Genomic DNA, 15826 nt, shown 5'->3' on the forward strand with positions numbered 1-15826 from the left:
CCTCTCTTTTCTTTCTCTCCCCCTTTCTCTCACTCACTTGCTCTCTTTCTTTTTCTCTTTCTCCCTCTCTTTCTCTCTTTCTCCCTCTCTTTCTTTCATTTCGCAGACACACACACACACACACACATATACACGCAACATACTGATGTACGCTTCCTCTTTCTCTCTCTCTTTCTCTCTCTTTCGATCTTGTTCTTTCACTCACTCTCATTCTTTTTCTCTCTCTTTTCTTTCTCTTTCTCTCCCCAGCTTGCTCTCTATCTCTTCCTCTCTTTCCGCGACGTACGAGCATCTCAATGGCACGATCTCGCCCTTCGTTGGAAACGGCGCATTCGGCGGTGCCATTCGTCGCGCCACTCGATGACGATCGACCTCTGTGTCACCGTGAGCCCACCTTGGCCACTGCCGTCACTCTCTTGGCCAAGGATCAAGTACGACCTGCGAACATAACAGAGCCGCGTGAGTACAGCCGCCGTCGTTGTCCAGCCGTCAGCTGTTGCCGGCCACTCCGGTAACTTCTGACAGCCGGTTCACGGTCGTTGCAGCCGCGCCCGTCTCCATATTATCAGAGTCGCCCTATTGGAAAACCTTGACCGCTCGGATTGATCTCTATGATGGAGACAAGTAGAAAATCAAAGTTGGCCGCGACATATGTAAAGCTTTTAAAGGATATGAAACGTCAGGGGCTTCGCGTGTCTTTATTAATGCCTTTCGAAACGTACATTGCCCGAGCAATGACGAGATTAACGATACTCGCGACTCACGAGGAGCAAATTTAGATTCATAAGAACTTGCAGTGTTCTATTATATTTTTAGTTTTTGGAAAAAATTTTGTATTCGAAGGAACATTTCTAAAAATTTGCTTAAAGAATCAACATTCTTTAAAGTAACTCACTCAACGTAGTAGGTTTTTCCGTCGTTTTAAAGACAGAGCGAGTCAATTTAAAATCGTGGAATTTTTACTAGATTTTTACAGCTTGACGTCACGACATTACACAATCTCGCTATTAAATTCTTCGACGGGGCGATAAAATGCTTACTTATTGGGCTTGATTTTGGGGCATCTGCAGGCCAGATCAGCCGAGTGAACGTAAAGAGATACGTCGCCACGTCGAATCCTCGAGTTGGGGTTTTTCTTGTAAATGAAGTCGACGTTTAGAGTGAATCGAATCCAGGATGTGCCCGATACGCTCGTGCCGGCTTGCGAGCCGTCGCTTTTCTTGTGCCTGTCCGTTATTCTGCCCAGAATAGCTGCGGTGAAAAAGAACATATTGAACATTGCGTTTCAACCACACACATGTAATGTTACCAAGTTCTATATTATATAATTGAGGTAGAGTATCTGGGGCAGGAATATATATATATATATATATATATATATATAAGCGAGAATCCCATTTCGAGAACATATTCGAAGCTTTTATTGTATCTCGTAGAATATGAAGGTAACAACTGCGACAATAGCTGGAGTTATTGTTACCTCTCCTTTCCCCGAGTATTCTACAAGATAAAATAAAGGACTTTACGTCGTTTTTCGAATGGCGTTTACCCGTTTAGAAAGCTTTCGTTCTCTCTTAAATTTTCCGAGTGAATATTTACTCCGATAAAGTGAATTAATTCGCTCTGATGACGAAAAGTGAAGAATTTCACTCTTATCTTTAAAGTAATGTCGTTAGCATTTCCAAATTTACTCCAACTTAAAGTACGGTATTCCGCCACTGACCGCCGAACTCGTAAGATCACGATAGTTCGGCACAGGGTATAAGGGACCTCGTCACGAGCCGCGTTCTTTCGCGACAGTCAGCAGAATGAGCGAAACTGCCACATAAAGTATAGATTTTCAGTACTGGCTGCGAATATTAGAACACAGTCTCTATATGCGATGATCATAGTGAACAAACAATAGCGAAGCTCTTCATGAATTTTATACTGCTAACAATAATCGATGAAAGTAAAACGTAGCACTTTCAGAGTTGAAGAGTCAATCCAAGTAAAGGGTGAACAAAAGTGAAATTGCCCTCCAGTCGGACTGGCAGTATTTTCATTCTTTCTTCTCCAGAAGAGTGAGATTCCACTCCAAAAAATTTAGAGAGTTCCTTTCGTGAGACTTTAAGCAAGTGCAATTACAGAATTGACGTTATACATCGCAATTGGAATGCGTATCGAACGTAATCGCCTTTAACACGCGGACACATGTGGTTCCCTTCGTTCAAAGGATGCCTGGGTCCTTTCAACCTATATCGAGTCCATAGAATCGAATGGGGGGCTGTGGCCGCGCTCTTTTCTTTTCATTCTCTTCTGTTACGATCGATCCTGTCGTCCTCAGGACAGGGATACTATTAGCCGGCAGGGATACTTTGCCTTTCGCCAAGGACTAGGGTCATGCCCCTGCGAAACGATTCAGCGTTGAGTTGCATTCGATCGGACCATTCATTACTCGACGTCGGCGTTACGAGTTTATACGCCGTCGTGCCTGACCCCGGAGTTTGCTATTCGAATCACGGAGCCGCGTTATTCCTGACGTTGTAAGTCCGGCAATTTTACATTTCTCGCGGGGGAGGATAGCAAGATGTAGCCTCGGAAAAACGGAAACGTGTATGTTCTCTGATAATCTCGTAGCCCAAAAGTATATTGCATCCTTAACACTTGAAATCGACTTTTTCCCTCGCGAGATATTAATTGATGAAAAGCAGAGTGCTAAATTATTGAACATTTAAAATTATGCATATTTGTAATTTTGTTTTCAACTCTACAAGCAATTTCGATTCTTATTTTAAGAGTGTACTTATTTTCCAGATTTCCAATGGTTCAAGTTAAAATCTCTTAAAAATGTTTAATAGTCGTAAATGAAAAGAATTTTGGTGCTTTTTCAAATACTGGAACGTCTCTCTGTTTTCCTCTCTACATTTCCTTTTCTACATTCTCTTTATCCTTCTATTTTTATCAAGAACTCACGCAAAGTTCTTTCGTATCGCTATTTGATCCTCCGATGCATTGCAATATCAAAAGCCGTTTTCCACGACGTTCATCCCTTGCTCTTAGCGAAAAATACGCGGAGGCACGTGCGCGAGACGTCGCCGTTCCCGATCGGTTTCGTTTTCGCGTCGCGGCTATGGGATGCGCGGTCGTTTCGGCCGCTATTCTAAGTCGGAGACAGCTAAGTGCAGACCTGTTGAAGATTTATCTGCGCTGAATCAAACGAGCGGACAGGAGAGGAAGCAGGGAGCAGCGAAGCCGCTCTGCTCGGCCAAACCCGCGCCGGACCACGGCTCAAAGGCATACCATTCTATTATTGAAAGCCCCGGCACCGTTAAAACGCGAGTCTTTCATTTTTGAACGTTATACACGCCACCGCGAGAGGAGAGCGAGCAATCACGGCCGTACGCAAGCAACCCTATCCTTTCTTTCACGCTTTCCTCAACGATGGGTTTAGCAAACTCCGAGCCCCAGGCATTACAAAGCGGCAAATGAGAAAATAGTTTTGCATGTTTCCGGTGATCAAAAAAAACAACGAGATTCGACATGGTATTATTGATGGTTTGCTTACATTTACCAAAAAGAAAAATAGCTGTAGAACATGAAGCATTAATTAGCGCGATTATCGCGAAAAGTGAGAAAATTAGAAGATTCCTTTTCCTTTTAAATAGAAGGCGATAAGAAAGGATTATTACCCTCCACTTAATAAATATCCATTTTGGTTTCGTTTAACGCAATCTCTCTGAAATCTCGTTTGTTAATCTTTTTCACGTAACAAACGCAGGGCTTTCTAAATCCGTTACTGCCTCTTCTCTTGCTGTCTCCCTGTTTCTCTCTCTCCTCATGTCCCCCCCCCCCCGCCTGTGCGTACGTTTATGTTCGACTTTTTCGAGGACTTTCGAAAGAGAGAGAAAGAGAGAGAGAACAGCACTCTGGCATAAATCGTTGTTTCACATGTGCCCTCCGCACATTACTGGGGCGGGCACACATCTATCCTCGATAAAAGCCGAAACAATTCCGGTGGCTTTGTGCCACGCAATGTTTTTCCACATCGGCCAGCCGGGAATTGACGACTGTCTACATTACTATGCTTATCGTCGCTTTCGACCGTTGTTGTTTAACCTGCCGGTGTACAATTGAATTTCGTATTACTTATCTATGAAAAATAATGAGATTAACATTCGGACACAACGCTAATTCTTTAGTCTAGATTTAAAAGAATTTTTTATCGTTCGAATCTTTAGTGGCAGTGGAAACGTGTTTTTCTCGATATTCTCTGTAGTATTTGAGACGTTTAAAACGTTCAATTTAATGATTAAGGAGTTGTGAGAAAGTGTGACTTTTACTACTTAAAAACATTCAACGCAATAAAGAAGCTCGGAAAGAAGCTTTAAATGTAAATAGATAGATGCGAGAGAAATTGTGACGTACCCCTTTATTCAAGTCGTTTTATCTTTAGATAAACTTGCAATAGCCGGCGTATATAAGGACGATTTAATTATAGAATTCCGCGGCGGCGCGATTTGCCGTAAGTTGTTTGGGTTTCTACGGTTCGGGTTCCATTATATCAGAGGGGCAAGTGCGATTAATACGCCGCTCTTTGTCCGCAACATTGTTTGATTCGGAAACACTTACCATAGTCTCTTTTGCAGTACTTGTTGAGATTTAGCCTCTTGGTGCTGGCACGACACTTTCCGCACTGATCTGCAACAAAACGAAGTGGAAGACAAATTACGTCGCTTTCAGTGGCTTAATCAATTTATGGCGGCGCGGGTTAACCCGCGGCAGTTAATTCCCTTGGGCGCAGACGTTGGCGAACGAGGAAACGCATCGTTAGCAAAGCGTTCTTTAAATTGAACGCAGAATAGAATTCGGTCGGGTCGAGCAATTGTCGGAATTGATGCGCGGAGGTTATCGAAATGGCAAACACCGGCTGTTATTACAGTAATCGTGGTACGCCATACCAAAACTCTATTACCACCGGTTTCACATACAGATAATAAATAACATCGTCTTGTTTATTTATGAACGATCAAGATTATTATTATTACGGGCTTGATACGGATCAAATTGCATTGAGATGATATTTATGTTTGCACTCATGAGATTCTTATCTCTTCATTAACTTCTGAAAAGTATTCATTGTTTCGCATCTCTCTTGAGATAATCTTGCAACCCTTGGGAATGAGGGAGCCAGAGTCAGGGAATACTTGGGAAATGAGGCTCAAAGGACCGACTGACTGGTTTCTCTCACTGGCGGCCAATCGCAATCCGTTTCCAAAAAATATAATATTCGAGCGAAATAGCTTGCAAGTTCAATCGATTGCATATGCAATTTTTGTTATTATTTGTAACACAATTGCAAATATTAAATGATACTTTCGATAATTAGAAATAAATTAGTTTTCGGAAATGAAGTTTTAAAACCCCCGAAATTTTATCTTTCAGCACAATTATATCCTTGATTTACTTTCAAGTAGATTTTACATAAAAAATATTGTAAGTTAAGTGACGGTCAATGCTGATTAAGTTGTTTGACGATGAAAATTGGCGGGTTCAGACCGACGATTTCCCTCCGACATTTTCAAAACGAGCTACTCTTTTGTCAAGGAATTCGCGGAGAAAAAAATAGTTGGCCAGCTCGGGCTAATCTATGTAATAATCCATAGAGACGTAGATCTGGTGTCAGGCGAGACGACAAATGAGTATCGTGACGTCACGGGCGGGGAGCCTTCGACCCCGTGTCGCGTACATATCGTAGGCACTTGGATTACTTCAGCTCGTCTCGTCTCGCACTTGACACGACCCATTATCATCCACCGGCGTATCCATCCATCTATTATCTAGCCGCGACTATCCATCCATTATATCCCATACGGTCAGCCCGTCTCGCAGCCGTTCAATTAATTCCCCGGGCAATATGTTATAGTCTCGACTGGAGGCCAAGAGAGGTGAGAGTCGACACTGTGTGACTGGGATGGGGCACACTTTAGATCACTTGTCCCAGAAATTGAGGGAAAAAAGGCCTCGATTCTTTTAGGGGGGGGAAAAAAACAATGAATTGAACAGCTTAGCAATCAAGAGCAGACAATACCGACAAATAACGAGGAATAAGAATTCTGATATCTTTCTCGCGCTATGAACTTATACAATGAATCTATCACGTACACATTTGTTACGTTGTTTCAATCATATCAATTATTTCAATTATTTTCCCACACCTAATATGTGCAAACGTATCTTTTGTGAGTAATTTATTTAAACGAATTGTACGACGAGCTAATACAATCAAGTTCGCTTGAAAAGGACCACAACCCACGGTCGAAACGTTGCGAGCCTCATAAAAATTGCCAGATACGGTCGAACGAACTTGAAGCTGCTGATACAATCAAGTTATACTTTTACAATTAGTTTGGAACTGGACAGTTCTAATGATGCTAAGAGGAAACAAAATGTATTTCATAACTTTCAATTGTATACTCTACGAGAAAATGAAGTAACATCAACAATTATTTGACGCCAGTGTATGACTAACACAGAAAATTTATTGCGAAAAATATTACCTCAACCAGGGTTTGAGCCTGGACCTCCCTACACTCTAGGCGGGCGTCTCACCAATTCTACCACCGAGGCATGTGGTAACATTTATCGCGATAAGCAGTACTTATGGTGGGCATCTTCGCGTTAATTTTTCAACTGGAACTGCGCTTAATTAAAATGAAGTAACCTTGGTTTGTTAAATCCGAACGTTTTAAACAGACATCAGAAAAGGAGGACGCGTCCAGAGCATATCGCAACTTCAAGTTTATTTGTCTGCCTATTTCGGTTTTACCTCGCGTTCTCTTAAAATTATCGGCGGGCGCACGATCGATTCGGAGGACGGGCTCGGGCAGGCAGATGCAAATCAACGTCGAATGCCGGCCGCATGGGGCTAACCGGTGAATTAGCGTGAGCTGCCCACCTGGTGCTGATTCGCGATACCACGCTGATGTTCATTCGTTCGTTCGTACGCTGGGACGTTCACCGGATCGCGCACGTGTCGGGGATTGAAAGCGCGTGATTGATCGGCCGGCCGGCGATCGAGAATTGCCCGCGAGATCGCCCGGCTGTTGCGTTGATTTATCGGCAACGACGTGCTTGGGTTTCATAACGCGACGGAGATGGTAGTCGACGAGGGAGTTTTCTTGTGTCGGACCTGAATCTGTTGCGTCATGTCGTACACGAGCTACAAACATGAACGACACATTCTTGACTCGCGAATTACCGACAAACTGTCAAATATTGAATTACAAATAAAATGTCCCGAGCGTTGTTACGCAGCCGCTTGAGGTGCTGGCTTTTAACAGCCGCAATCTTATGGCAAGATAAGCCTGACACCAGATCTACATCTCCATGGATTGCCACATCAATTAGCCCAAGTTGGTGAACAATGAAAATACCAAAGGAGAATCCATCTAAACTTGCCAACTCGGTTTTAACAAAAATACCAGAGGCGAATCCGTCTGAACTTGACCATTTTCAACGTCAACTTAATCATAAATAGAATCATAAATCATAAATAGAAAATGAGGCTCCCATATAAACCAGTTAAATTACAATGTTGGCTGTTGAGATGTTAAAAAGAAAATTTTTTATACACACGCCCATTATAATGACCACTATGTTGCGCTAACTTTTAACTTCTTATCTTATGTTTTGGACTAAACAGGTTTAATTATTAATTCATTGCTGAAGAGGGTCGCTTTCGCAGACCGAAACGTACAATTGTATTGCGATGTTATGTGATTTCTAACATTAAAAATTGGTTGATACCAATATTATACACAATTTTTCACCACTTTCAACTGTGCGTTGGCTCACATTGCCTATGCGTTCCCTTTTCAACGTCTCAACGACCAACATTGTTTTCCGTAATTCAACTTAATCAGCATTGACCATCACTTATAAGGAAATAATGTCGCGAGGGCCGTCATACGTACAGAATTTACGTAATGTACACCGCATAGCATCCAAACCAAAGTACCAGTTAGCCCGTACATTGTGGGATGCTTAGCACAAGTTGTTAAATTATAATTTTGCATCGAACAACAAGTAAACTTCTGCGTAACAATTTTCCGAGCGTTTGCGCCGGTGCGCCCAGCGAAATTCGCCATTGTTTACGCACTGCGAGACAACGTCGGCACGTATGGCATGGACGACGTTGGGCAGGGAATTGGCACGCGAGAGAAACGTAGGTCGGGCGAAATATTTAAAGCCCCCTTGCTAGGCAGCGAAAAATATTTGTTTTTCGATACGCGAGAGCAACCGGTTCTCTCGCATGCGCGACGCTGATATTTTACGACTTCGAGCGTCGCGCATCCGACCTACGAGAACGGACGGCGTATACGGTCGAAACACGGGGTAAAAACGTGCCGCAGGGGGCAGAGGCAACCCTCTCCTCCCTTTCTTTTTAGACCGCGTAACATGCGCGCGAGTGCGCCGGGGACTGTCGCGCGCGGCGTCCTTTGCGTTCCGCTCGCGTTTCGAGCGCTTGCATGAGTGAACGACCGCTGGCGTCTTTCCTCAGGTAGTAAAGCACCTTAAATCAAATAATCCCATCGTTTTAATATTCTTCATACGAATATAAAATAATTCTCTCCTGACGCAAAGCCGATATGTTCGAAACGTTAAATCTTATGCTACATGCACTTACACGAAGGGGCAATATTTCAGCTCGAGAGAGATATTCAGTTATTTAATAAGATTTCCCAGCTGGTTATTCACTGGACGGGACGACTCGCGTACATCTATCCTGTTTCTCGTTCGTTCGTGTCGTTCATCGAAGTGTACCGCGAGGTAGAAGTCGCGAGTAGCGCGCCTGATAAACGCGAGGCGGAGGGCACGAGAGGGGCTCGCGCGCGCGAAAGAGACAGGAGAGCTTTGAGATCTTTGACCCTGGGAGTGTCGGACTTTTTGCCGGACATTATCATAGACTCCTGTGATATACGCCGAACGGCTAAGCTGGTGAGATATGAGCGAGGCAGCGCCATTACCCGGAGTACAAGAAGCAGAAGCCGCGCGCGCGCGCGCGTACGAATGATGAAATATCCACCTTCTGAGATCTCCCTCGTCACATATTTTAGACGTCGGAATTTCTTTTCGTATCGCCAGCTTGATTTAATGAGATTTGATTCTCCGACGAAACCAAAGGTCGAGTCGAGGATGGAGTTTAGTTGATGAACGTAATGCATTTCCGTGTTCGAAAAGATCGTATGTCCGCTACAGTTCTGTCCGAGGGGGAAACCGCTGACCAAAATCTTGTACACCAGTGCCCATTAATGCCCACTGGGCATTACTTTATCTTATTATCTTATTTCATCTCATTTATCTTGTTTTATCTTATTTTACCTTTATAATGCTCCAGCAAGGCCTAATGCCCCACAAATGCCTAGTAATGCCTAGCAATGCCCAGTAATGCCGCAAATTTGTACACCACAATGCCCTCAGCGGTTTTCCCCCTCGGTTCTGTCTTATTCGAATTATTCGAATTTACACGGAGTTTACAGTAAGAAAATTCTGCGACTTTTTAATGTAGTCTACTTTGCAAGTGTGCAGAATGTTGGCGACGAGCGTGATTTGGAATTTACATCTTCCTGCTCTTCGGGCGTGGACCCGCGTCTATCGCGTACCGTCCCGATCGCGTGCGAGAGCGTCGATCCCGTAATCATCGTTAAACGCCTTCGAAGAAACTAATCCTTTTCTCGTGCGGCCAGTGCCCGTTTTAATGCTCAGCGCGGTTAGAGAGGTTTAGCGGTTACGCACTGTCCAAGTCAACAAGATGCGCACGCTCTTCTTATTTATCTCGTCCTTACCGCGATAATTCCACCTCTGTCGATCCCAGCCGGTTGCCCGGTAACTTAATCCTTATTATTAGCGGCGATCTCCTCTCCCGTGAAAAGCTCCGTACACGTCCGTGGTACTCGAGCACGAAACAGAGATGATTAGCGAGCGCGATTACACGGGCGAAAACGCGCAAATGAACGTATGCAAATTCAATTCGCTTCCGGGCTGCCCAGTTCAACTGGAATAACTGGGACTTTTTGAGACAATTAATATCGGAAAACGGAAATGTAATTTCGATTTGTCTGCCATTACATATTAATATCGTGCGCAGTAGCGAAAGGAAACAATTATGCAAAACTGTTGCGGTATGTAAAGGTATCGGGGAAAATGTGTGTAGAAATCTCACGAGACCCACAAAGGCTCTTTGTCAAATTAAACCGAAGGTTAAAATAAAACCCTATTGCAAGAGTAATTTAATATCCTGTTATTAAGGTTCAATTCTCAAAATTCTATTATTTTTAATATCAAATATCTTTGCAACTGGGTCATTTATTTTTATCGAGAACCGAGAATTTGTTGCGGATTATATTTTCCAATAGCAGTCGGTTATTGTTTTTATCTGCAAAATGCAGTTGAAAAACTTCCATATTATACAAACATACCTAGTTTAACAGAAAGCGTGGCCGGTAGCATATTTGGAGTGAACGTTGCTATATGGTGTAATTGCTTATACAGGGTGTTCCAGGAGGAAAATCAATATACTGGGAGGTGATAGTATCGGTCATTTTAAGCAAAAATGTTCATACGAATGTATGTCCCGTTTCCCACTGTTTCCGAGATAGAGCCACTTGAATGTCCCGTGTACTTACTTTTCCTCTGTACACTACACCCTTTATCCAACCTCATAAACGTCTGCGGGAATTTACTCTTATACGTCTGTTGACTGGTGCGCCGATAACATTGTAGAAATGTTCAAAATGCCTCGCATATTCACAAATGTCGAACGAGCAACGCGCCACGTTCACACAAGCGTTGAAAAATGCATTGTGGTTAACGGTGGAATTTTTGAAAATTTATCATCATCTGTAAAAATGTACACACAGAAAAATATATACTACCTGCAAGTAAATATTAATTGTTCCAAGTATTTGATAAGTTTATATATCCGCAAATCTATCATAATGTCGTCGCAAGTGTGATATTTACTCAAAATATATTCTGGTTCTTAGTAAGTCTAGTACTTGAAACAAGAATACATAGAATTATTTGAAGCAAAACAATTTTGTTTCTTCTGACTTTATTAAAAGAAGCATACGGAATTCTTCCATAAGTTTTCTAATTTTCTTCAAAGAAGAATAAATTCTTTCTTTGAGTATAAGATGGCAAGCTTTTCTAAGACTAGTAACAAGTATATCTTAAAACTATTGTTAAGAAAATATTCTTTGTTGGAGCAAACTATTACTTAAACGGAATAAAATAAACTGAGTAATTACTTTTCTTGACTGTACAATAATATTTTTCTGTGTGTACCACTTGAACAATCAATATTAGAAAGTACGTCGTGTCACTTTCTTGTCAGTAATTTTGCAGCTGTACATTCAATTAGCTCTATCTCGGAAACAGTGGGGAATGGGACACACATTCGTGCCCACATAATGAACACTTTTGCTTAAAATGGCCGATACTATCACCTCCCAGAATATTGGTCTTTCCCCCTGGAACACCTTGTATATACAAATGTACTCTCTTTCGTTCGTCAAATACGGAAATATTGTCCGATTTATTTTATTTCCTTGAAATGCATACGTTTTCTACTTCTTTTAGTCTGACTTGTTCTATAATTATTAATCGTTTCCACCGGTGATTTGCTTTGCAAAACATGGAAAGCTAAAAAAAACACACACACACACACACACAGAGAGTTTCGAGCACGGTGAATTTACATAGGAAAGTAATAGTGAGCTCAATTTTTCGCGCAAACGTACGACGTCGAAGAAGAACGAATAATAATCATCTCGTTAGCAGATTGGCTCGTAACTCGCTTGCAAAGGGGAAAACCGTAATGCCTCGCTATTCTTTGCAAAGAAAATGTGATTTTAATTGAGTCAAGAGACAGTAACGGCCCCGAGCTTTCTTTGTATCCTTACCTTTTTCCCCTTTGTCTTTGTGCAGTAGACATGCTTTTGACACAGCTCGCGGGATCGCGTGTTACGTTACGCGCGCGGTACGATACGCTCCATTCACAAGCGTCCTTTGGACGAATCGCCATTCATCCTGGCCCATTCATCGGCCGGCCGACCCCAAGCGCGGCGACGGCGATGCGGCACGGAGGCAGTCGGAAGTCGCGCGATTTAGAACGCTGATATTCGCCTGTGCGCGCGCGTGTAATCCGCTTAGATCCAATCGCTTGGGCATCGTTAATACGAGGCGTCCGATCGGGACTTCCTTTTGTGCCCTAATCGTCGTCAATTTGTAACCGCATATGCGGCGCGAAAGCTTTTATTAGCCGCGCGGAGAATGCCTCTTCGAGGTTTAAGCCTAATCTATAATGCGCTCTTTGCATCTCGAAACATTCTGTTTTATAATACAAGCGAATCAAAACGCTTAAGAGACTTGTCGACTATGTACGATTGTACAATTTATCAGTGTGCACAAGTTTTTCAAACGTACTTATTGGCTACAAAATAGAATGTTTCTAGACGCAAACAGCACGTTGTAAATTAGACTTTAGAACCTAGCATAAGGCGGAGACACGCGCATTGAGTTGCTTTTATATTACGTGTAATTTTAGGACAGACTATAAATCTTCTAGTAGCCAAATAAATGGGAATTATTTTTACAGCTTCTAGCATGTTTTATTAAAAAGAAAGAGACATTACTTGAAAATGTCTTGTAATTCAAAGAGTTTTCATTGATATCAACGTGATTATTGGCGATTATCATTGTGCATTAACAATTTTACGCATTGCCAGTCTATCAACAATTGTTATAAATTACATACAAAGGAATGCTTCTTGTTTTATCTGCTATTATAGATTTATAGATCCGTTGATATATGACATTACTTAACAACTTCAGCAACGCGAGTACATCCGACATTTGAGAGAATGACGTCTCGGTATCCGGTTGGACTGGGATAAATTCTAGAAGTTATTCTAACCTTGACTGTGCGCGTATTTTTAGTCCTCCATATTCTTGGCGCATTAATCGTTACTGGGAATGGTTACGCAAAGTGACGTAGAATTTTATGATACTTATTTTTATTGAGCTGACCTAATACTATTTTCGTTTTACGAGAGCCATATTGCTGTCGGTATGTCGTGTTAAACACGACATAAAGAATTGGGGGGGAGATGTTTATTCAAGTCCTTTATCCGAACGTAAACTATGTTAACTAGCTTGAATACGAGCAATTATGTTTTTCTAAAGCATTACATTCAATAACACGTATACATTACAGTTTCACATTTTTTAAGTTTCATGATCAATGGAAAGAAAGAGCTTTGCTATTATGTTATAAGAAAATGCTCACTTTTATTTCAATTTTACCGCAGCTTGTTACGCGCGCATTGAGCTTTTCAATACCTGCGCGAAAATTGTAGGCGATGCTAAATTATTTTCTACGCTTTTATCTTGAACAAAAAAAAAAAGACCGAGCTGAATCCTGTCTGTTCCTCTGAAAATTCAAGAGACCGTACTTTCCTCACCGATTTAGTCTTACGGCGCCTGTGGTGTGCGGATTCTTCCCAGACGACGTCGTTCCTAACAGCGGACGTAGATTAATCTTCCGCAACGCGGCGGTGTTTTCCTTGGCAGAAGGGCCACGCCGCGTGCAAGAACGCGCCCGAGGTTTAAAGATGAATTTCGCAAAATTCCACCGTAGTCGCGACACTTTTAAAGTTGCCAGGAAAAGCATCAATACTAGCACGTCATTACTTTATCGCCGTACAGTGGCGCAATCATAAACGGATCAAACTTGAATGTTTTAAAAAATCTGTAACACGAACGAGAAACTTACAATAATTAGCCATTCGCCTTGCGAGGAAAAAAAAATGAAACAAAACGGGACTGGAGGTTGATACGCAGTAAAAAACCGTGCGTTGAAACGTTAAAATTTTCTTGCGTTATCAAGACTTGATTATTATTTCAATGTAAAACTAACAAAAACAGATATGTTATTATTTTCGTAACATTTTTATGTGTTATATTTATATTAACATGATAACTTGACACTTTATGTACGTCATTTAAAAATTGAATATTATTTTGAGTTCTTTTAGCACAACTATTTTACAAAATCGACCAAAACACGTAATATCGACTTTTTCAAAAATTATTTCAACTATTTTCATCTGTAACTATTCGTACAGTTTACTGATCCTGTCTGTTTTTATCACATCACACTTATGGCTAAAAGAACATAGACATAAATGTCAAGTATATAGTGTTGATTAATGAACATTTATTATTTGTCAAAAAGTAACACACGCGATGAATGCTATTTTAACTTACAATTTAGAGTGGACTTTTTGGGACATGTGAGATATGTTAACATTAACATTGTATTTTTTACTGTGTATGAGTCTCCAAGCTGACGCATTTTTAAAGTTTAACGTTATACTTGAAATTTTTAAAATTTTAAAATAGAAATAACTGAAATAAAAATTCCTCGTTCTCTCTCTCTCTTTCTCAATATATCGTGTTCTCGTTGTGCGAAATATAATAAAAGATTGTTTTCCTCGCAAAATCTTTCTTAGACACTCAGGTGTTGGTTTATTCTCGCGCTATTTTACATTGGATGTACGATACACGCAATATTCGCCATATTCGTGTGCGGCTGATCCTTCTGCATTTCACGCTCAATCTGGCCGAGCAAGGTGTAGGCGTTTGAAGGTATTTGCGGAGCGGGATGTGTACCGGTGTTCGTCAACTAAATCCAGAGTTCGTGGGGAAAGATTTCCTGGAAGCCACCGGGATAAGGAAAGAAAGCGGCGGTTGGAAAAGAGAGGCGGAGCGAGATCCGCGCGAGATGCGAACCGGTATATTTCTCTCCGCGCCCGCCTCATTCAGGTATTCGCGGAATAATGAGATTATATTGCGGCAGCCGTTCTAAAATAAACTGCAAGTGCGAGTCGCTGAAACTGGGACGCGCGTACAATACTCGCCCGTGGAATATTTTAATACCTTCATTCGGCTGGACAGGGAAAAGGATAGCCGCGGGAAACTCTACGATTAAATTGGAGAAAAGGGCGCGCGATATACGGCCACGTAATTTATAATTCAACCGACCTTTCGCCCTCGCTGTATATTTTTTTTTCTCAAGTGAAAGATCCGAGTTCGCCAAGCTCTTTTTTTTTATTCTTCGAGCCGCGCGTGTTAAGACACTCTTTTTCACGCTCGAGTTAGGACGTGTGTATATGTGCAGTCGACAGGATATATAATACTTTTGAGAACCGCCCAGAATCTTCGAGCTTTTCTCATAAATCTGACATCGCCTTCCGCCCGCAGGAAGTAGAACAGGAGATTGCTTCGAAATCAATTTACTTTGACGTAATTCATCTCCGCGGTCTGTTTGAAAGGGTCAGAACCATCCCTTGTCTCGGAGCTAAAAGCTGGCCGGCTATCAGCTATCGTGCTTAATAACGGGTTTAATAAAAATGAAAATATCATATATTGAAATTAACCATTTCGAGAAAAGCTCCAATTGAAACGTGTTTGGATGCGAGTTGGATTCTGAATTGAATAAAATCCAAATGTAAACTGGCGGATTCGAAACGCCGGGAACAAATCCTCGTCGTTGATATATTAAATATATTTGGCAGCCAAATTGATAATTAAAAATCATAAGAATTGCAGTTTTTGCTGCGTCGAGAGCCATTCGGGTTTTATGAATCGTGAAAATTGGGTAAAATACGTGTAACACGTGAAACTGTACGTTCGCGATCGTAGGCGCAAGGGAGAAGGATAACCGCGCGATTATATATCGCAACGTCGAATTTTCCGCGAAACAGACGAGTTGCGCGAGAAA

General features: G+C 41.8%; 1 protein-coding gene across 1 annotated transcript in view; it reads right to left on the reverse strand.

Moving 5' to 3' along the window:
• Positions 1–208: 208 nt before the first annotated feature.
• LOC105570308 (netrin-1-like) overlaps positions 209–15826 on the reverse strand; it is a 221080-nt gene continuing 205462 nt past the window's right edge. Inside the window, exons 5-7 of the mRNA XM_012027410.1 lie at positions 4612–4680; positions 1041–1251; positions 209–438 (exon numbers count right to left, since the gene is read on the reverse strand). Coding sequence (XP_011882800.1) covers positions 294–438; positions 1041–1251; positions 4612–4680 — 425 coding nt within the window. The 3' untranslated portion in view covers positions 209–293. The remainder of the gene's footprint in view (positions 439–1040; positions 1252–4611; positions 4681–15826) is intronic.

This window comes from Vollenhovia emeryi, unplaced genomic scaffold, assembly GCF_000949405.1.
Source record: "Vollenhovia emeryi isolate VEMERY1.0 unplaced genomic scaffold, V.emery_V1.0 DF939121.1, whole genome shotgun sequence".
Lineage (NCBI taxonomy): Eukaryota > Metazoa > Arthropoda > Insecta > Hymenoptera > Formicidae > Vollenhovia > Vollenhovia emeryi.